The sequence below is a fragment of the Carcharhinus amblyrhynchos genome, chromosome 26 (genome assembly GCF_965287045.1).
Source record: "Carcharhinus amblyrhynchos chromosome 26, sCarAmb.v2.hapA, whole genome shotgun sequence".
Classification (NCBI taxonomy): Eukaryota; Metazoa; Chordata; class Chondrichthyes; order Carcharhiniformes; family Carcharhinidae; genus Carcharhinus; species Carcharhinus amblyrhynchos.
The window spans coordinates 11,188,965-11,210,666 of NC_137349.1; the positions used below are offsets into that span (position 1 = coordinate 11,188,965).

Genomic DNA, 21,702 nt, shown 5'->3' on the forward strand with positions numbered 1-21,702 from the left:
CAGCTGAGCACAGTTCTGTCCTCAGCCAGATCTGCATTTCCTAGCAGATGTTACTGGATAATAATTAGGAGATGGAAACCCTGGATCCACCCACTCACCCCTTTCTCAAGGCATAAACCACAGGATCAAGAGGTTCTCATCTGTTTACCTAGCACAAACTGAGCATGGGGTCTCCCTAACCTGCATATTCAGTCGTTCACTGCTCAAAGTACCTGGAGAAGCAGCAAGGAAGTGTCTGGGAGGGTGTGCTAAAATGAACAGCAAAGAAAATAAAACACAGATCGTGAATGGGCTGGGGGACAGATGGAGGGGCTGAGGCTTAAGGGAGCACACAGTGGGGAAGCACTGAAACAGGTTTGCCCCATGAGGCTGGAGGGGGTCTCAAATACAACATTAATGCAATTAGTGTAGGAATCACCCTTCAAATCCAGCTTCCCCCCACCCCCCCTGCCCCACAAACCCAACCCCACCCCAGCCCTAACTGAAGTCACACAGAAATAAACCTGCATGGTATTGCACGCAGACAGGGCAGAGTTGTGTAAATTCCACAAAGTCATGGTGTTTATAAAAAGAGAACAGAGAAATATCGGCAACTCGATTATGTAAAAAGACGTTCTTTATCTAATCTATATATATTTATATAAAATATTTAAATTTTCACCATGGATATTTGTTTCTGCAGAATCGTACCCACCAGCTCAGTCCCAATGTCTGATACCCATTAAGGTTAATATTTATTGCCTTCAGAGACAAGGCATCAAACACTCAAGGGCTTCATTTGTTTAAAAATGTCTTCAGCTAAATACCTATAGTTTATACAGCCATGGTTTATACCACACACAGGATTAAGACACAAGCTAACATCACACTTATTACATTCCCAACTCTGTCCCACTTTGATTTTTTGACTTTATCTTCGTTTTCTCAATGCTGCCTCTTGTTTATGCAAACACAAAGCAGCAGGTCAGCAGCACATTCCAGCTGTTGGCATTCAGGATCGTGACTGGATGGTCAACTGGGCTATACGATTGTGAGGGCTGTGACAGGTGAGCTCTCCCTGATTTTGTCTCCTCTTTACTCACTCAAGCTCAGTCAATCGGTTAATGACAGAAGCAGGTGCCCTGACTGGCTCAGAGATCGAGGTCAATCACAACATCCCAGTTGAGATGAGCAGATTTGACCTAGTGCATGGTTCTGGAACTAGTTATCTGACATATCACAGAGGTCCAGGCACGTCCTGGAATTGTGTGTGGAATCACAGATGCACATAGTTCAAATCATGCAGAATCCGCTGTCAAGTTAGACAAGTTACTGATGTCCTAAAGCAGTAATTGACTTATAACATGACAGTAACTAGTATAACTTCACTTACAAGAGATTATAACTTGTGCTGCTTCCATATGTGTGTGGTATAAAGAACATCTTATATATAAAACTTTTAAAACTTCATCTTTATAACTGCCTCCCATTTGAGTGATGAAGGGGTGAAAAGTGTTTAAACAAAATGGCCAATTTATTATAGTTAGAATATCCATAGGTCAAATATTGAACTAATACTAGAATATAAAACGGCCTAGAGTGAAACCAGCTTTAACAATGATGCAGATTAGCATATCAGTAACCCAGTGGCACTGGGTATAATACCAACTCTTTCTCTGAAAGTGTCACCACATCGGCAATGCTGTGAGTACTGGTTCAGAGTGCTATAGCAAGCTATTGCTGCCCATGTGGGACCAATACCACACTTTTCACCTGTGGGGAGGTTTGGCGACACTGGGAGACTGGCGTATCTCACTCTTCAGTGCTTTCAGTGACACTGGGAGACTGGTTTCAGGCATCCCACCAGCAACTAGTTGTGCCTTTGTGCTGTTTCTTTCTTTTTTTAATTAAAAAAAAATGAATTTCTCTCTTGCTGAAGATGCTGAATTGGATTGGGCCACAGTTCCACAGGAAGCAGCTGCCTCAAACCATGGTCTAACATCTGCCAAAGGAGGATTTTTTTTTTGCATGCGAACCCAGACAGCAGTCATTCATAGGTTAGCTGAACATATTTTGGGAGGTGGCAGCCGAACAGATCTCAGCTGATACTGCCTCAGTCAAGATCTGCTTTCGCGTCTCTTCGGTTAGATGAGCAGTGATCAGAAGTGAGAAACTCTGATGGATTTTGCCTGCACATGCAATAATCCAGGGACACTGAGGTAGAATACAATCCTTCGACTTCCACCCCAGTTGAGATTGGTTCAGTGCTGACTATGACCTGAACATTCTTGCTCTGGTTGGCTTGATGCTACATTAAACATTGACTTTATTTATTGGGCATAGTGCAGAGCTCATTGGATAGTTTTATAAAAGGAATGAAATTAAGAGTGTTCCACTCTTCACCCACCCATCAAACTGTTTAAAAAGGAATAACAGCCTAATGTGCTTGGGCCTAATCGACTGCACAAGCACTGCCAGGGGATCTGGATCCAGGAACACTGGAAAGCAGGCCACTTGATACAAATACCCACTTGCACCCCACCAGTCCATATAGGGAGACTTAGGGAAGGGGGGGGGGGGGGGCCAACGGAATGATGGAGTTAAAAATCTGCTGCACCAAACAAGCTTTGATCACCAGTCTATGGGATTAACTATGGGTGCAGTGGGATGGGCAGGGACAATTCAGGAAGATGCACTGAAATGGACTTTGTTAAAATCAACTGGCCTTTCGCCGTTGAAATTTGCCAACTAGGTGAAGAATTGTCACTGAGCAATGGAGTGAGCAACACTCTTGGAATCTACATGCCAGCGAAAGTTAGGAGAGGGAAGTAGAAACCAAAAAAAAATCCAGTTCTTCATTGTTCTGCAATAAAATTATTGCCCAGATTTCAGCCCAAGTCAATTAAAGTCACCAGACACACAAAGCAAGCTGATTATTGCCCAGTTGAACTGCAGGGTAGTGCAGTCTATTGTATACATCCTATGTATATATGTACATGTTATCACGCGTTAATATGTCTACAAGAGCTTTACGCGGATGAAGGAAGTTGTTAAATTATAAATTACAAAGGGCAGAGGATCAGGAGGGGGATTAGCCAGAATTACTTCACTGAATAAAATATACAATCATTCCATAAAAGAAACACAAGCTGTACAAAATATTATTAGCGTTAACAACACAACCCTAATAATTTACACAGTCTTTAACATCGGGGAATCGGAACGCGAGACTGCAGGTTAAGCTCAGTGGGCAGTCAGGAGGAATACAGAGGTTAAAGAAGGATAGAGGAGCTTGATGCTGAAGTCAGTTGAGAATTTTTTTTTCTCCATTTTTCTTTGGAGCTCTGATTCACATTCTAAGAGACCAAATAAATTATCTCATGGAATGAGGAGTGGTAAAATGGCTGCCCAGTCATTGGGGGTTTGTTTATTCCATGCCATTCAGTTTTAAATGGTACCTCAATGAACAAGAGGATGGGTCCTTTCTGTTGTTTCTCAAACATGCTTGATCTGGACTTATTCAACTTCTAAGAGAACTCATCAACTGACTGACACCCACCACCCACTTCTAAAGGCTTATTCTCATGTGCTTGCCGCACACTGACACTTGCAAGGAAAGAGAAGGCATGTTAAAGGTGGCTTCTTGTACAGAGTACTCTTTACTTTCACTGTTTCCAATTTAAAATTGAGCAGACTGCCTGGTTGGTAGTGTCATTTTCTGGACTCAATCACACTCGGTTGGTTTAAAAACTTATCAAAGTCGCTATTTACAATGAAGCTGCACCTGAATGCCCCCCAGTCTGTGTCATCAAGGGATAATCAACCAGACCTTCCCCAGGGAAGGCCACCTGCAATTTTTTTAAAAAATGAAGTAATTTGATGAAGGCAATGTTCCATGGTATTAAAAAGAGTATTTTAAAAAACCCTTACGACACCAAAATGCCACAAGCAACATCAATATAGTTATCCTCACAGCCTCCAGCTTCACACAAGGCTGAATGTACATGGTTAAGGAAATACTAGTTCCAAAATTAATTCAATTCAGTTAGGCGTAGCATGGATGCTGCATCTGAGTGAGTACGAGTTAATGGGGGAAAAAGGGAGTGACTTGTTCACAAGTGACGTATTGAATCTATTTGGGGGAAAGTTTCACATGTTTATTTTTCTGGGAAGCACTGATCAAATTCATAGACACAGCTGTGAAGTCACTGCAGGAGGGGCATAGATTTTGCATTAAAATTTAGATTGATCCTTTGGATCAGACTCTTATTTTAGAAGGGCCATGGCAGACTTATTTCATTAGTACTATGCATACTTGGGGATAAATTGCCTCTACCCATCCACCCCAACACCTGATAGACCGCTCATCAGTTCTCTCCCACCATCCAATACAGCACACCTTATTTAACTTAATCAAAAGGGAGACAAATCACAAAGCACAAAATAACTGACCAGTCAGTATTCTAAAGAGAAAAAAGATCCTAATGTGGGTTTAACCAGAGTCACAGATCACCCAAAAAGTTGATCGCCAAGTTTTAATTAAAAACATTTTTAAGTTGAATGCAAATTCTTCACCAATAACAAAGGCACATTGGTAATCAAGTCCTGTCCTTTTTATAAAGTCACAATACATATTAGACGTGGAATGAATGCTTAGGATGTGCAAAATTAAACAAAAATTAAATCAAGACAAGAGGAAGGATCCAATCTCTGTTTTCCCCAGTTTCTGCACAACCCCCTGGCCTTTCCAACCACCTCAGCCAGCACAAAAGGGCAGTATCTGGCCTCTTCCAGCCACAGCACTACTGTTAGAGCATCTGGAGCTCCCTCTCCTCCACCATCACAACCACTGCATCAGGACAACAGGATCCCACACCCAAATGGATCTGAGCTCACCAAGATCAATAGGCAGACTGGGATTGAATGCGGGGTCTCATGAAAATCAGGTTAACTCTAGGACTAAGCTCTGAGGAACTGCAGATAGAGGAGTTGAATTAAAGCCAAATGTAACCAGGTACAACTTGCCAACTGGGACTACTGGACAGATACCAGGGGCTGATTCCCTTTTCCTCCTCCTTCAGCAGAGGCACTGAGGCCAGCTGTAATTTATCAATTGGACTGAAATGGAAATCCTCTACAGCTCTGCATCTCAGTGCTGTAGCATCAGTTTAGCTATTGGGTTGTCTGGGCAGATGCCAACTTCAATTTAAAAACTTCTGGTCTGTATCAAAACCATAGCTTATGATTGAGGCGAATTGCAAGTCTGTGTTGTTTTTTGTTCCATTATTACATCCCTTGTCAAATGTCCACAGCTGCTGGTACAGTACACTGGGGTAGGTTTTACTGACAGCACCTGGAGCAGTTGAGGAGAGCAGGGAAGAAGGGAGGAGATGATGGAAGTAGGAGTGGGGGTGGGGAAAAGAGGAATGTGGGAACAGGAACAGCTTTGTACAGATTTCCTCACTGCATGATGGAAGTGATCAAGACTCTCAGCATTTACACTTCTAAAATCAAACAATGAAATTTTAAGGATTTCATTTTTATCATAAGCATCAAAGTAAAAGTAGAATTTACAGCATTGGGATGAAGTATTAGCTTGTGTACTGCATGATTCTATGATTTGTTTTTGGGGAGAGGTTTGAGTCATGAGAAAGGAAAGAGGAGGAGGAAATGAAGCTTCCTGTATTGGGCAGGAGAGACAGAGCCAATACCACAGTGATCAGCTTGGTTGCTGTAACGTAGACTCCCAGTGAAATAGCCTTCAATACCATGCTGGGGAAAGAGATTTAAGTCAACCTTTCGGCACAAAGAGAAAGCAAATTTGGAGCCTGTGGCTGGTATCCACAGTAGCTACTTTATATATGGACAGACTGTTAAGATACAGGTACGATTGCAAGATCCGGACACCCACGTATACTGCTGGCTCTGCTATTTCATTAAAGTTGCCACTAGCACCATCAACACCACCAAGCTACTGAACTTCTCAATATTACATACAAATGCATACAATTAACCCCTCAACCACACTCCCACCCCAACTACTACTACTTTCTCCAATCATTCAAAAGCCTGTTTCCTTTCCATTTCCATGGTGACTGCATCACTACGGGTGAGAGCAGGGAAAAATTATCCTACGCCATCCTCATAAGAGGGCACAGGTTAGGTGAACAAAAAACAGGTGGGGGCAGGAGGGATGGATGAAAGTAGGATGCAAAGTCCCCACATTCATTTCTCCCAATTCCTCTCAAAATAAAATTGTCATTGGGGAGAAAGAGGCCAGTTAAGAATATCAAATTCAGCAAATTACAAACATAGATTGCACTGGGGAAGAGGTATAGGGTAATAATAATTCCCACAGAACAAGTGACATAATTCAACCCAAACTGCTCCTTTGCATCAAAGTCCTCAGCAGACACAGAAGGCGGGATAGACTGACCACCCAGAGGAAAGCAGGTAAAGGCTGGAAAGTACCCACAGTGCTGCATGCAGACACATTCTCTTGCTCTGCCTGCTGTTTGTCCAGCAACGACTGGGAAGCCGAGCTCAAAATCCTTTATAATTCGGTGCCTGGTTTGAGACACATCAGGTTCCACTGCTTTACATTTTCAATTCTGTTCATAGCAGGCTGGCCAGGCTAGTGGTGGGTCCATTTTGAGCTTGAAACTGTACAGGAAGAGGCCCATCTGTCCACTAGAAAACAAAATACATTTCACGTATCACTGAAGAGAAGGGGTTCCACCAGCTAGCTGTAATGTGATTGTTGCCATCAGTCCCTCAAAACTAGGATGATGTCTGCAAGGATTCTCTAATGCATTGATACTGTCACACATCTTGCACCAGTACTGTATCCCAATATAATACTGATTACCCATCCCCACCAGAACTGTGTCCCAGTGTTATACATTGGGATACGGTACTAGTGGGAACGGATCTGCCAATGTAATACTGACAGACCTGTCCCCACCAGTACTGTACATGCATTGACAGACCTGTCCTCATCAGTACTATATACACCCCAGAGTTATAGTGACAGATCCATCCCCACCAGTACTGTACCCATGTTATAGTGAAGGCCTACCCCTACCAGTACTGTACCCCAGTGTTATAAAATGACAGATTCATCCCCACCAGTATTGTACCCCAGTGTTATAGTGACGGGCCTGTCCCCACCAGTACTGTACCAGTGTTATACCGTGACAAACCTATCCCCACCAGCACTGTATCCCAGTGTTATGCATTGACAGACTCATCCCCACCAGTACTGTAACCCAGTGTTATACAGTGACAGACCCGAACCCACCAGTATTGTACCCCAGTGTTACGCAGTGACCGACTCATCCCCCCCGGTACTGTACCTGCATTATACAATGGCAGGCCTGTCCTCACCAGTACTGTACCCCAGTGTCATAAGGTAGACCTGTTTCCACCAGTACTGCACCCCAGTGTTTAATCCATCATTTACTTATGTCTATTAAAATGGAAACTATCTTGGGGTATGGGTCAGATTTTGCATGAAATTAGACCAGCAGGACTAAACATTGGCAGCTACATCCCATACAGAGACACTAGGTAAAGGTTCAATCTGTGTGCTGAATTAGCAAATTGCCATGGGATTGTTTAAAGAGACTGCGCCAGGGAAGATAACATTTACATACTGATTAGATTGTTTTGGGGATGACCATACTTACATTTATCAGGTTGTGTTCAGGAAGACTACAGGCCTCTATGTGGTCATTGAGAAGCTGCTGAGAAAAATTCTGATGCATCTGAGCAGCTTCGTGAGCCTCTATGGTATTTCCACATGCTTTGTTTAGATCTAAAACGGGAAATAAGAGTTATGAAAAGTCATAGCCACACAACAGTGCTGCTTAAACAAAGCAGCCACTATGACAGGTATTATAGCTTACTAAATCAGGTGGAGGGGTTTAGAAAGGTCTAAACTTCAGCTGCCAGGGCCTGTAACACTTCAGTAACATCGCAAAAATCCCTCATTTCTCTCTCTCTCCTCCTTTCAGATATTCCTTAAAACATATCACCTTGCCCAAACTTTGGGTCTCTATCTTCGTACTTCTTAATTCAGTGTTAAATTACACCCTCATCAAACACTTTGGGATGTCTTACAATGTTAGATGTGCTACACAAATGCAAATTATTGTTGTTGAGTGACAGGAGGTCTATGTACGCACGTGAGGTGGGGTAGACTAGAGTCAGGAAAGGGAAGAGCGCTGCCAGGAGTGGGGCCAAAGCACATTACTAGGATTATACTGAAAGGCAGCAAGAGATGGAAGTCAGTGGAGATGAGGGATAATGAAAGGACAGGGGTGTGGGATTTAAAAAGGAAGTTGAGGTGAAAATTTTAGTTCAGAGTAAACATGTCCATCAGGAACAGGAGCAGGACGAGGTGTAGCAGGAAAATAAGTTAGATGATACGCATTTGTAAAAGTGAGAGCCAAAGGCAAAAGTTTAGCTGTTGGTGACAGTTCAGGAATCGGAATTGTCACTAAAAGAGATATACTGAAGTAAAATGGAAGCTCTCAATCCCTCACCACATTTTAGATTTCTATTGAATTATCTTCATCATAGGAGATATTGAAGGCCATTTGGCCCATCGAGTCAGCACCAATTCTCTGACAGAGGACCACACCCTAGGCCCTTTCCCATATCTGATATATTTACCCTGCTAATCCCCTAAACTACACATCTTGGGACACTAAGTGGCAATTCAGCATGGCCAATTCACCTAACCTGCACATCCTGGGACTGTGGGAGGAAACCAGCACCCAGAAGAAACCCAAGTAGACACAAGGAGAATGTGCAAACTCCACACGACAGCGACCTGAGGCTGGAACTGAACCAGAATTGGTGCTGTGAGGCAGTCATGACAACCCACTGTGCTGCCCTTCAATTACAGTCTTGTTTGAATGGGAACAAAAGAAAGAATTTTAGCAAAGAACTTAAAATTCAATTTTGCTAATTAAAATTTCCACAGAATTGTTACTGTGCAGAAGGAGACCATTCAGTTCACTAGTGCTCCAAATGAACATTATGACTCAATGCCATTCTCTGGCCTTTCCTCCGTAACCTTGTACATTACTAGGATTATACTGAAAGGCAGCAAAAGATGGAAGTCAGTGGAGATGAGGGATAATGAAAGGACAGGGGTGTGGGATTTAAAAAGGAAGTTGGGGTGAAAATTTTAGTTCAGAGTAAACATGTCCGTCAGGAACAGGAGCAGGACGAGGTACAGCAGGAAAATTGAATGCCCTCTCAAATGCCTCAATTGAACGTGCCCCCACTGCACCCCAGACCCTAACCACTCGCTTGTGTGAACGAGTTTTTCCTCACATCACATTTGCTTCTTCTGCAAATCACTTTAAATCTGTGCCCTCTTATTCCCAATTCTTTTACAAACAGAGACAGTTTCTCCTATCTACTCTGTGCAGCCAACCTCTTGGTTTTGAGCACCTCTATCAAATCTCCTCTTAGCTTTCTCCTTTCCAAATAGGACAGTCATAACCTCTCCAAACTATTCTCATAACCAATGTTTCTCATCCCTAGAACCATTTTGTAAGGCCTTTCTGCACTTTCCAATACGTTCACATCCTTCCTAAAATGTGGCTTTGAGGAATGGTTTAATTTTTAAATCAACAACAATGACTTTCGGTATATGAGCTTCGCACCGAGTTGGAGATATTCACAGTAACACCTACATCTGAGGGTCAGATAGTGCATTTCAGCCAGCCTGTCAGCTAACCAGGGTAAATGCAACCTTAGCCACACTGCAATGAAAATGCGACACCTAGTGGAACAAACAGGAATCAATCCTTCTTGAGACAACAGCCATGACTAAAGTTTTAAAGTTTATTTATTAGTCACAAGTAGGTTTACATTAACACTGCAATGAACTTACTGTGAAATCTGAAAATTACTGTGAAAAAGAGGATCCCAGATCATTCAATGATTTGTATTAATATAGTGCCTTCCATTACCTTAAGGTTTACTGCTATTGGAGTACTTTTTGAATGTAATCACCGCTGAAATATAAGAAACATGGAAAGTAACACAAGCTCAGTGTGGTAGTGAATTCCACAGGCTGACCGCTCTCTGGGTAAAGAAAGTTCTCCTCATCTCTGTCCTTTTTTTGATAAGTGAGGGGATTAAGGGTTATGGGGAGAGGGCAGGAATGTGGAACTGAGACACAACAGATCAGCCAGGATCTTATTGAATGGTGGGGCATGCTCGAAGGGCTGGATGGCCTACTCCTGCTCCTATTTCTTATGTTCTTAAACCATCTACCCTGTATCTTCAGACTGTGACTCCTTGGTTCTGGACTCCCCACCATTGGGAATATCCTTCTTGCATCTACCCTGTCTGGTCCTGTTAGAATTTTATAGGTTTTTGTGAGATTCCCCCACATTCTTCTGAACTCTAGTGAATACAATCCTAACTGACTCAATCTCTTCTCAGATGTCAGGTCAGTCCTGCCATCCCAGAAATCAGTGTGGTAAATCTTCCTTGCACTCCCTCTAGGGCAAGAGCATTCTTTCAAGTTTGATGGCCAATGTGTCCAGTTTACTGATGGCAGGTGAGGTGATGCAGTACATGTGTGCGCTACAACTGGCCTTACACAAATAGACTGGCTAAAATGAAAACTCTGTCAAGCTCCAATGCCTCCTCATTGTTTGATACTATGAAGCATATAATAGTGCTTTCCCTTCTGCCCAGTATCCACATTTCAACTTTAATAGGTAGCTCACCAGTTATCATTTTGCCAGAAACTGGAGGACTACTCTCCAATAAAAGGACTTTGAGATCATTTGACCCTTCACAGATGGGTATATCTTCACCTTATGCATTATCTGAAACATAACCGTAGCGAGACCTGGGTGTCCTAGTCCACCATTCACTGAAGGTAAGCATGCAAGTGCAGCAGGCAGTAAAAAAAGGCAAATAGCAGGAGGATTCGAGGCAGGAGCAGGGATGTCTTGCTGCAACTATACAGGGCTTTGGTGAGGTCACACCTGGAATATTATGTGCGCAGTTTTGGTCTCCTTATCTGAGAAAGGATGTTCTTGCTCTAGAGGGAGTGCAAGGAAGATTTACCCCACTGATTCCTGGGATGGCAGGACTGACCTGACGTCTGAAAAGAGATTGAGTCAGTTAGGATTGTATTCACTAGAGATCAGAAGAATATGGGGGAATTTCACAAAAACCTATAAAATTCTAACAGGGCCAGACAGGGTAGATGCAAGAAGGATATTCCCAATGGTGGGGAGTCCAGAACCAAGAAGTCACAGTCTGAGGATACAGGGTAGATGGTTTAGGACGGAGATGAGGAGAACTTTCTTTACCCAGAGAGCAGTCAGCCTGTGGAATTCGCTACCACAGAAAGTAGTTGAGGCCAAAACATTATATGTTTTCAAGAAACAGTTAGATATAACACTTGGGGTGAAGGGATCGAAGGACATAGGGGAAGGCGGGATCAGGCTACTGAGTTCGAAGATCAGCCATGATCATAATGAATGGAGGAGCAGGTTCAAGGGGCCGAATGGCCTCCTCCTGTTTCTATTTTCTATGTTTCTACGTGCTGGTCTATCCCTGCATACAGTTAACACCCAAGAACTCAATGCAACAAATACATGCTTTATAATTCCTGACAAGAGGTTATCAAATTGATTCAATCCAATGAGTTCACATCTTCCTAAAGCGTGGCTTTGAGGAATGGTTAAACTTTTAAATCAGCAACAGTGACTTTCAGCAGCAGCTAGTGCATTGATCATGCATGAGTTTATTTAACTATTCCACCATTGGTGAACATGTCTTCACTTGCCTGGACCCCAAGCTTTGGAACTTCCACCTAAACCTCTCTTTAATACTCCCTTAAACTTCATTCTTGTGGGGCAGTATGGTGGTTAGCACTGCTGCCTCACAGCACCAGAGACCCAGGTTCAATACCCAGTTTAGGTCACTTATTACTCGGAAGGTGCAGTCTATGCGGAGTCTGCACAGGTTTTCTCTGGTTTCGTCCTACAGTCCAAAATAAATACTGGTTAGGTGCATTGGCCATGCTAAATTCTCCCTCAGCATACCCAAACCAGAGTGTGGCGACTGGGGGATTTTCACAGCAACTTCATTGCAATGTTAATGTAAGCCTACTTGTGATATGAATAAATCAACTTTAATCTAACATCTCTGAGTAAGCTTTTGATCTACTGTTGCAGGGTCAAATTTTAACGAGATTACTTTGGATATACGGCACAGAAACAGCGCAATTGGCCCTACAAGTCTATGCCAGTATTTATGCTTGACTCCATCTTTTCACATCTAAATCTACCATCATAACCTTCTATTTTTACCCTCACATGCTTATCTAGCCTCTCCTTAAATGGTTCTATGCTTCTGTCTCCAATCACTGTCTGTCTGTGCTGAGTTCCACATTCTCACTACTCTTTTGGTTTTTTTTGCTCCCAAATTCCATCTTGGATTTCTTGGTGACTATCTTAAATAGATGGCTTCCAGTTATACTCTTCCCTACACAGGGAGCATCCTCTCTGTATCCACTCTATTAAAAACTTTCAGAATTAGGAGCTCTGAGGTCACTCCTCAGCTTTCTTTTTTCAAGGGGGAAGGAACCCAGCTTGTCAATCCTTTCCTGATATGTACAGCCACACAATACTGACATCATGCTGGCAAGTCTTCTCTGCACTCTTTCCAGTGCCTCCATTTCCTTCTTATAAAATGTCAACTAGAACTGCACACAGTACTATAAATGTGGTCTAACAATACAGGTTTAGTATAACGCTCCTTCTGTTTGATTAGACCTAGAAGTAAAACTCAGTGCCTGGTTTGCTTTTTTTATGGCCTTGCTAACTTGTGGTGCAACTGTTAGTGATTGGTGCATTTGTACTGAGATTCCTTTGCTTGTCCACCCCACCTAGACTTGCACCTTCCAAGTAATAAGTGACTTCCCTATTTTTCCTACCAAAATATACAAATTCATATTTATCTACATAGCTTTATAACACCCCTGTGAAATGCCTCAGGACATGTTAAAGACGTTTACAATTCCTAATGGTTTTGAATCTGTGTAAGGTCAACACCTTGTACATCATTGCTGTGCATCAGTGGGTGGCTCTGCTGTGAACTGTAGCTGATTACTGACACCAGGAGGCAGGCGGGGGTATTGCAGCAGCTTATAGCATTCAAACTTGCAGGGGGCTGCAGGCAATGAAAAAAAACCCATTATTTCCCACCTCCTCCTCTATTGATGAGCTAATGCTTTTGGGAGTACAGTTCCAGAGGCTAAGTCCAGTAGCATACCTATGCCCGTTCAGTGAGAATAAGCAAGCTATTTGGTTGTGGGCGCATCACAGCTAAGTTCAAACCTGTATTCACTGGAAATCATGATGTGGAGATGCCAGCGTTGGACTGAGCTTGTGGCGTTTACTATCAAATAAACCTGTCGGACTTTAACCTGGTGTTGAGAGACTTCTTCACTGAAAGTCCACAGACAGTTATATGCTATATTGTAGCTTTCCCTACAGGTTATTTAGGTTTTGTATGCAGTACATCACTTTAGAGAGGAAAAAGTATCTGTTACAAAGAGATGTATGCTTATAACTACCAGAAATACTACTCTAAGGGGTTGGTATCGAGAGAGTAACAATCCTTTTGACTCTGACCACCAGGCAGACAAGGCCATGGCCTGTCAGCAGCGCACTGAAACTGAATGACGACTAAAAAGGGTGACCTAGTGAAAGAGTGGTTAGCACAGCTGCCTCACAGCACCAGGGGCTCACGTTCAATTCCAGCCTTAGGCGACTGTGTGGAATTTGCATGTTCTCCCCTTGTCTGCATGGGTTTCGTCCAGGTGCTCTGGTTTCCTCCCAGTCCAAAGATGTGCAGGTTAGGTTGATTGGCCATGCTAAATTGCCCCTTAGAGTCAGGGGATTAGCAAGGCACATACATGGAGTTATGGGGTCTGGATAAAATTGTTGTTGGTGCAGGCTCAATGGACTGAATGGCTTCTTTCTGCACTGCAAGGATTCTATGATTAAAGCTAGTGTGTAACTCACTTTCTAGACAATTCCCTGGATGGGAACACTGCAACATTGCAGACTACAGCATGAAATTGTACAGCAAGCACTGTGGCAAAAAGAATATAAAATCTGCCAAACTTTGCCCAGTGAAGGGTATCACTGCTGCCTAATTTTAACAATCTATAGTGCGACACACATAGCAACCAAGGAAAACACAAGAGGAAAGAGATAAAGTACCAGGAAAGGAAATAAAATCTAATAAGAATTCATCCACCAGCTCAGATTCTGTTGTAATGCATTTCCTCCATTCAGGATGTGGAGTTGCCAGTGTTGGACTGGGATAAGCACAATAAGTATACTCACAACACCAGATTAAAGTCCAGTGGGATTATTTGGTAGCACGAGCTTTCGGAGCACTGCTCCTTCATCAGATGAGTCACCTGATGAAGGGACAGCGCTCCGAAAGCTCGTACTACCAAATAAACCTACTGGACTTTAACCTGTGTTGAGAGACTATTTACTGCTCCACCCAGGATACACCGCTAGCCTTTAGCTGACCTTTTCTGCCACTTACCACGTAGCAATGCTGAAGACCACAGCTGGACTGACATGTCTGGGATCTTGCTGGCTAACTGCATAGCGGGTACCACCATGTTGTTACTCTCCTGAGAAACAGAACAGAAGTAAGCTTGTAAAACTCAATGATCCCGTTTAACACTGTCAGCTTGACAAACCAATCACTGCTGTAATACAGTAGATGACACAACCAAGATTTAGAATCTCGCTGTCCCTGTAGAATACCATCAGTTGTTCAAGTCAAGGAAGGTGTTTACTCAAGGTGGCAAGTAGCCACCTGATTGAGCACTGACCATAAGAGCTGAGCAAGCTGGGCCAGCCAGGGAAGGCATTCAGTTGAAACAGAACCCAGTCCAAAGTTAATCTGGCAGGAGTTTTGCCTGAATAATTTTGGAGCTAACTTTAAGAAGGACACTCTTTTGTCAGATGGGTCTCCCAAAAATGCAAAGGGTGCAGTGAAGGGATTGCTGATGCAATTTCTCTGATGTTCTTACATGTCACTGATACACTGTCTATGTCGCACTAAATTACAAGAATTGTGGTGACAGAAACCACACTGTATACTGGAACTTTTGCGGAAGTCTTCTGTTGTCAAACATTTGCTGCTGTGGTTTAGAGGTTCTGCTGACCTTTATCCTAGTACATATCAGAGCTTTTGAAGAGTAGGGAAAAAACTTGCATTTCTAAAGCACCTTTCAAAACTTTAGGACATCCCAAAGCCCTATAGAAACAATCAAGTACTTTTAGAGTTTATCAACTTCTTAATGTGGGAAATGCAGCAACGAATGTCACACAGCAAAGGCCCATAAACAGCAATGCGATAGTGACTACATCATGAAGGATCAAATATTTCCTAGGACACTGGGGAACATACACCCACTCTTCTTTGAAATAGTGCCATTGGATCAAATTCAGTTGAAGGAGGTAGATGGGAACTTGGTTTAATGCCTTACCTGAAAGCCTTTACTCTGACCATGCGGCACTCCTTCAGTACTGCACTGAGAGTGGCGGCATAGATCACAGACCCAAGTGTCTTAAGTGGGATTTGAATTCGCAACCTTCTGATTCAGAGGTGAGTGAGTGCTCACAGCTGACAAGTTATGGAGAGGTGCGGGCAGCAGTTGGGGAGGGACAGAGCTAGGAGATGGGCGAGAGTCTTTGTTATCATTGGCTGCGCAGTCCTGTGGCGACTTTGACAATAAACAGATTCAGCTGAGCCTGCAACTATGCTCTGTAGGTAGAAAGACAAAATTTACCAAGACTTCAGCTCAGGCTACAGCATGGCTTGGCTTAGTGCAGAGCCATACATGGAGCAAAATCTCCTGCTTGGGTAGAGTACATTGGTCTAAGCTTTTGCAGTGAGAGGATGAAGAAATACAACAGTCCCCTCATCCCACTTCAATATGAAACAAACAACAGATCCACTCAAACCAAACGCACCCCACGGCATGAAGTTTCTCAATAACAGAACTTTACTCACTCTGTGGTTTCCTAGAGCATAGAATATGTGACCCAGTAACACCAAAGAACAGGCTGTCAGTCGATTCAAATCCTCTGCATTTGACATTTTCAGAGTCTCTCGTAGAAATCGCCTAAAAAGCAAAGAATACTGTTAGCCATCATTAGGAGAAGTGATCTATCGTGGCAAAAGCTGCAGGTAGCAGATGCACCTTCCCTTAGACCTAGTCTTTCTGTAGCACCATTTGGTGTCTAAGCCCATATCTTTATTCTTTCTAGTCTAGTCTTCAGAACACAAGAACTAGGATTAGACCATTTAGCCCCTTGAGCCTGTTTTGCTTTTGAGAAGATAAGGGAATTCCAAAGATTCACAAACCCTAAATGAAAATATTTTTCCTCATCTCAGTCCGAAATGATCCTTAGACTATGATCCCTTGTTCCCTAATCTCCAGTCAGGTGTAACAGTCTGGTAAGTCCTCCAAGAATTTTATAAAAATTTCCCTCTTTATCCTTATCCTACACACACTTATTCCTCATCCCATTCATTATTGGTGTGCATGAGATCTGGAAATTTAGAACGGAAAACTGTTATAACTAGACAACAAATTGTGCTCCAGGCAGTAATGGGAAATACGGGATCTCTTCAGTTTTCGTGTCATGAGTCCTTTAGAGACCAATACCTTTCAAAAAGAAATTCTGAGCTGAATGAATAACAGCAAGATTTAATGCTTTCAGAAATTTATAAAAGGATTAAAAGCACTATTGACCAAACACCCTTTTAGTAGGCAACTTGCACTGAGAAACTACGGAACAGAATTTTTAACAACTGAAAGAAACCTACCATCAGGTATCATATTACACTATCCTTTAAGCAGATATTCAATTCTTCCAGAACTAGTCCAAGCTGATTTTTAGCTCCCAAGGATTTACTTCCAATCTTTCCCTTTCCAGCCTCCCAAAATTTGACTCTAGAGCTGTCTTTCCCGGTACGAGTTTTCCTGGAGACTTCCCTCTAGTTAAGGCTATGCAAATCTTCTAGCAGCATTTTAACTTCTCATGAATTTGAACTTTCCAATCTGAGCACAAGCTCCTACCCATATTCCTGTGTAGAGAACCACAGAAGTTTACGGCCTCTAACTGCCCTCTCATTCCCCCACAATTTGTAGTAGGCTCATCTGAGTGTTTCAGGGATTTTCAAGAGATTCTTCTACTCTCAAAGTTTATTGCAATGGCAATGTGAATTACATGGGCCTTATATCCAAATAAAAATATTTATTAACTATTCGAGACCCTAACTCGCTTTCATCTTGGAAGTAAATGGACAGTTTAAAGCATAACTGTTTACAACCCAAACATTCTCAACATTTTTCTTTCAAGACTTCCAGTCCATCCACTGTTAACTCACAGGCTGCTGCCATTGTCTCCAAGTGTAAACACCTCGCACTTTCTACTCAGTAAAATAATCTGCATCCCTTTAATCAATGACAATCAAGTCATTCAGACTTCCTGTCAGGAAGACTTCAGGACAGATCACATTACCCCTCCCTAAAATTTACCTTAAATTGAAAACTCAGTCCCAAAGCACAACTCGCTTATAAACGTCAATGATAACAGTAAATTATCGGAGTTCATTATCGAATTGCCATTTGTCATTGACGCATAAACAGAAACACTATCAAACTCTACTGACAAGTTTAAACACTAATAACCTGCCCGTGGTGTTTCACAAGGTGGCCTGATTGTTTTTCAGCACGCTTGAAGCTGCGATAACTAGACTCGCTCCACTGAACTAAATAGCGGCCAGAGCCTATAATTGGATGAGATGCAGAACCACTTTAAAAGCAAACTATTGTCAGTTTGTCAAGTGGCAACTGTAGGTGTAGATAGCAGAAGATGGGCAGAGACAGTGGAATCAAACTCCCAAAAGGCAACATTTCAGGAATTAGAATACTCAGGCAGTACAAACTTTTAAATGATATTTCAAATAACAAGTATCGAGTACAAGACCTTGAAATTACATACTAACTGAGCGAATATATTTTTCCCCATAAGGGAGTAGGAGGCGGGTAGAGATCACTGCACTGCTTCCAGGAATTGGGAATGAAGAAGTGTTTCTGTGGAACAATGGAAGCAGCCTCTCTATTCATGGAGATGTCCCCATCACCAACCAAAGTAGTCAGCCTGCAGCTGTGGTAACACTCACTTTGCTTCATTGTACCTTCCCTGAAAGAAGGACAGGAGGCCCCGGATGTAGAATGCAGCTGCTCGGAGACAGTGAGAACTAGAAGACAGAAGTTGGACACAGGACATTACTTCAGACACAAACACAGTGTACGATGTGCAAAAAAGTAAAAGTAGCCAAAAAAATATTCTCCACCCCCTCCGGGAGAAACACACACACAGACTGAAGTGGAGCATTCTGCGATTCAGGATAAAACAGTTTCCTATTACGAAGCACATTCCTGAGTTACTGAATTACATTCACAAAATACAGAAACACCACTTATTCGAGACCCATTGACCTTGGCATCTCCATGGAGACAGTGGCAGCTCTGCCACAGTGCCAGACCACAGGAAATCATGTGTACATGTCAGCAGGAGGTTGTGGGACGAGAGCTGGTACGCAGTCCAAGAACACTCAACTGGCAGGTGTCAGCTGGCTCACTGTCAGTTGCTCTGCCCACACATGCACACACATACACACAAAAAAAGCGAATGTTATCAACCAGCAAGGAATGGTGCAAATGAGCCACACAGATCACTATGCAGTGGCCTTAAGCTGGAAACTGTTTAGAGGTACACAAATCAATTGTTGCTCTGATACCCTTCTACAGCCTGGAAGTTGACTGACATTCACTAGCTAGCATATTTGTCTCTCGACAATCCTTGGGAGAATTGCTGGGGGTCGTGTGGAACTGGTTGTTAGAACTGTACCCCAATAAGAGCCAGCCCTTTCAACAAAAGAGGGGGAAAGAAAATTGCATCACAAGTGGAAAATGGCTTGACAGGCTTGTGATGATAGTAGTGCAATTGCTACCTATATATTTTTTACGTTTAAGGGGAACGTTTAAAAATACAGCTATATTCTACAGGTAGTCGGTTTGTCTGGTAGGAAGCTCAGATGCTGGGAAGCAGGATAATTACTCAATTTAACCATTAAGTATTTACTTAGAATAGAGCTAATTGATTTTTGTTTATAGATGGAATTTTCCTCTGGAGCTTTTTAATTAGGTTGATTGAAAGGGTTATGAGTTATCTACCAGGCAGTAATGGGAGGAGCTAGTTCTGTAGCAGGGAAAAACTAGGCAGTTGTTGTTGGACTTCTGCTAAAGTCAGAGGCATATACAGGTTTTCCTGAGAACTCACTCACTCTCCACAAAACGCATGAATGGAGCTGATTTGGAACTGGAACAGTCATAAGCTAGAAATTAAAGTTGCTTCCTTTGATTTCTAAATATTATTCAACTGTTAATGGTTAAGCTGTTTCCTTTGTTAGAGTTATATTTAAACTGTGCTCGGAATAAAGGTTGTTTTGATATAAAAATCCCTATTTTGTCAGTGGACTCACACCTGGAACAAAGTGCCCTTTCTTTACATTTTTGCCAAAAAGAAAAAAAGTATTGGTGTCTCATCTGATTTCCTAAATAACTGTCCAGTACCCTTACAGTCTACAGGTTCTGGGAGCAATTATTGCTGTCTTAATTGGATGAGCTGACTGACCATGGTACCATGGTATAGGAAGTCATTTAAGTTGGGGGAACAAAAAGGAATGCAGTGGTAATAGGAGACAGTATAGTTAGGGGGACTGACAGTGTTGGCTATTACAAACAAATGAATGTCAAAAAGGCTATATTGTCTGCTCAGTGCCAGGTTTCAGGATATGTGCTTCAGGGCTGAAGAGAAACTTGCAGTCGGAAGGGGAGAATCCAGTTGTAATACTCCATGTAGGTGCCAAGACATAGGTAGAACTAGGAAAGAGGTTTTGCATTGGGAGTACAAGAAGCTAGGTACTAAATTGAAAAGCAAAACCTCAAAGATACTAATTTCTAGATTACTACCTGACCCATGTGCAAATTGGCATAGGGCGAATAAGATTAGGGAAATGACTACATAGCACAAAGACTGGTGTGGGAGAAGTGGGCTCCAGTGTACGGGGCAATGGCGGAAAGAGTTCGAAAGTTGAACAGCTTACTCCTGTTTCTCTACCCAATAACCCTTAATTTTCCAGTGATTGCTCATATAAGTAAATAGCACAAATTAGATGCAAAGTTCCCTCTACACCATTCCATTAAGCATTACCAAGTCAAATATAGCATTCAAATGCACAGTAAAGCAGCCTCCATACAACTGCAATTTCACCCTCAGAACAGAATCTTCGACAACACCAAATGTACCTTCCCTTGTAAGATAAGATTTACATGCACTGTACAGCAGCACCAAGAGCAACTGCTGTCTTTCTTACCTGACTGGGAAGTTGTGATCTGGGTTTATTCTTTCCAGTAGACTGTACAACTATAACAAACAAAAAAACCTTTTGTTAACTGAGTAATCACCCTGAAATACAGCAGCAACAGATTGCTCCTCACCCAACATTGCAGAGGGAAATGAGGAGATATCTTGGGCTACTCTGCAAGGACAGGCACAAACACACATTGTACAGAAGTATCACAACCAGATTTCTGGAACCATAGTCTAAGGTAGACCTTTATTAATACAGTGCACCATCACATCTCTCAAAAATGTCTCAAAACATCCAAACATAGAATCACTTTCAATGGACAGGGACGTATGTAAGCCAATACCTCAGCCATCCACAAGAATAACAATATACAAATAATCATGAACTAACTGACCAGATTGATAAGTTTCTGCATTGAATTACTGGAGTTATTTCTGTTATACATTGAAAAATAAGCAAGTCTTCAACTCTGCTTTCCTTTTGGCTGTTATTGCTTTTCAAAAGTTAAGAAAGAAGCTCCCAAAAAGGTTTCAATATTGGAAGCAATTCCCTGAAATTTATTAGTTGTGGAGAGGGAAGGTTGGTCTTTGAAAGTGCCGCACTATTAGATGAGAAACCCAAGGAGCGTGAAGCCAGAAGGATCTCCAGAATTACCTCAATATTAGTGGGAGAGCTCCCTGGAAGCATGTCATCAATTGCAGGTTGCACCAAAACTATCAGCTAGCTACAAGTAAATAGAGCAACAATTTATACTGGAAGCTCAGTTGATTATTTTAGATCATTCCAAACCCATATCCCACATACACCTGCATACCTGGTTCCACTCAATCACTTGGTAAGGATATTGCTATGATGGCAATATGCGGCATGGTGGCACAGTGGTTAGCACAGCTGCCTCAGTGCCAGGGACCCAGGTTCAATTCCGGCCTCGGGTCACTGTCTGTGTGGATTTGCATGTTCTCTCCATGTCTGTATGGGTTTCCTCCGGGTGCTCTGGTTTCCTCCCACAGGATGTGCAGGTTGGGTTGACTGGCTATGCCAAATTGCCCCTTAGTGTCAGGGGGATTAGCAGGGTAAATACGTAGGAGATACGGGGATAGGACTAAGTGGAATTGTTGCCGGTGCAGACTTGATGGGCCGAAAAGCTGTCTTCTGCACTGTAGGGATTCTATGGGTATATTCAACTTAAAG

At 42.5% G+C, this 21,702-nt stretch overlaps 1 protein-coding gene across 1 annotated transcript in view; it reads right to left on the minus strand.

Moving 5' to 3' along the window:
* Nucleotides 1-470: 470 nt before the first annotated feature.
* Nucleotides 471-21,702, minus strand: part of mau2 (MAU2 sister chromatid cohesion factor) — a 56,752-nt gene continuing 35,520 nt past the window's right edge. The window contains exons 14-19 of the mRNA XM_080213246.1: nucleotides 20,515-20,564; nucleotides 18,256-18,333; nucleotides 16,075-16,186; nucleotides 14,593-14,683; nucleotides 7,668-7,795; nucleotides 471-6,669 (exon numbers count right to left, since the gene is read on the minus strand). Coding sequence (XP_080069372.1) covers nucleotides 6,595-6,669; nucleotides 7,668-7,795; nucleotides 14,593-14,683; nucleotides 16,075-16,186; nucleotides 18,256-18,333; nucleotides 20,515-20,564 — 534 coding nt within the window. The 3' untranslated portion in view covers nucleotides 471-6,594. The remainder of the gene's footprint in view (nucleotides 6,670-7,667; nucleotides 7,796-14,592; nucleotides 14,684-16,074; nucleotides 16,187-18,255; nucleotides 18,334-20,514; nucleotides 20,565-21,702) is intronic.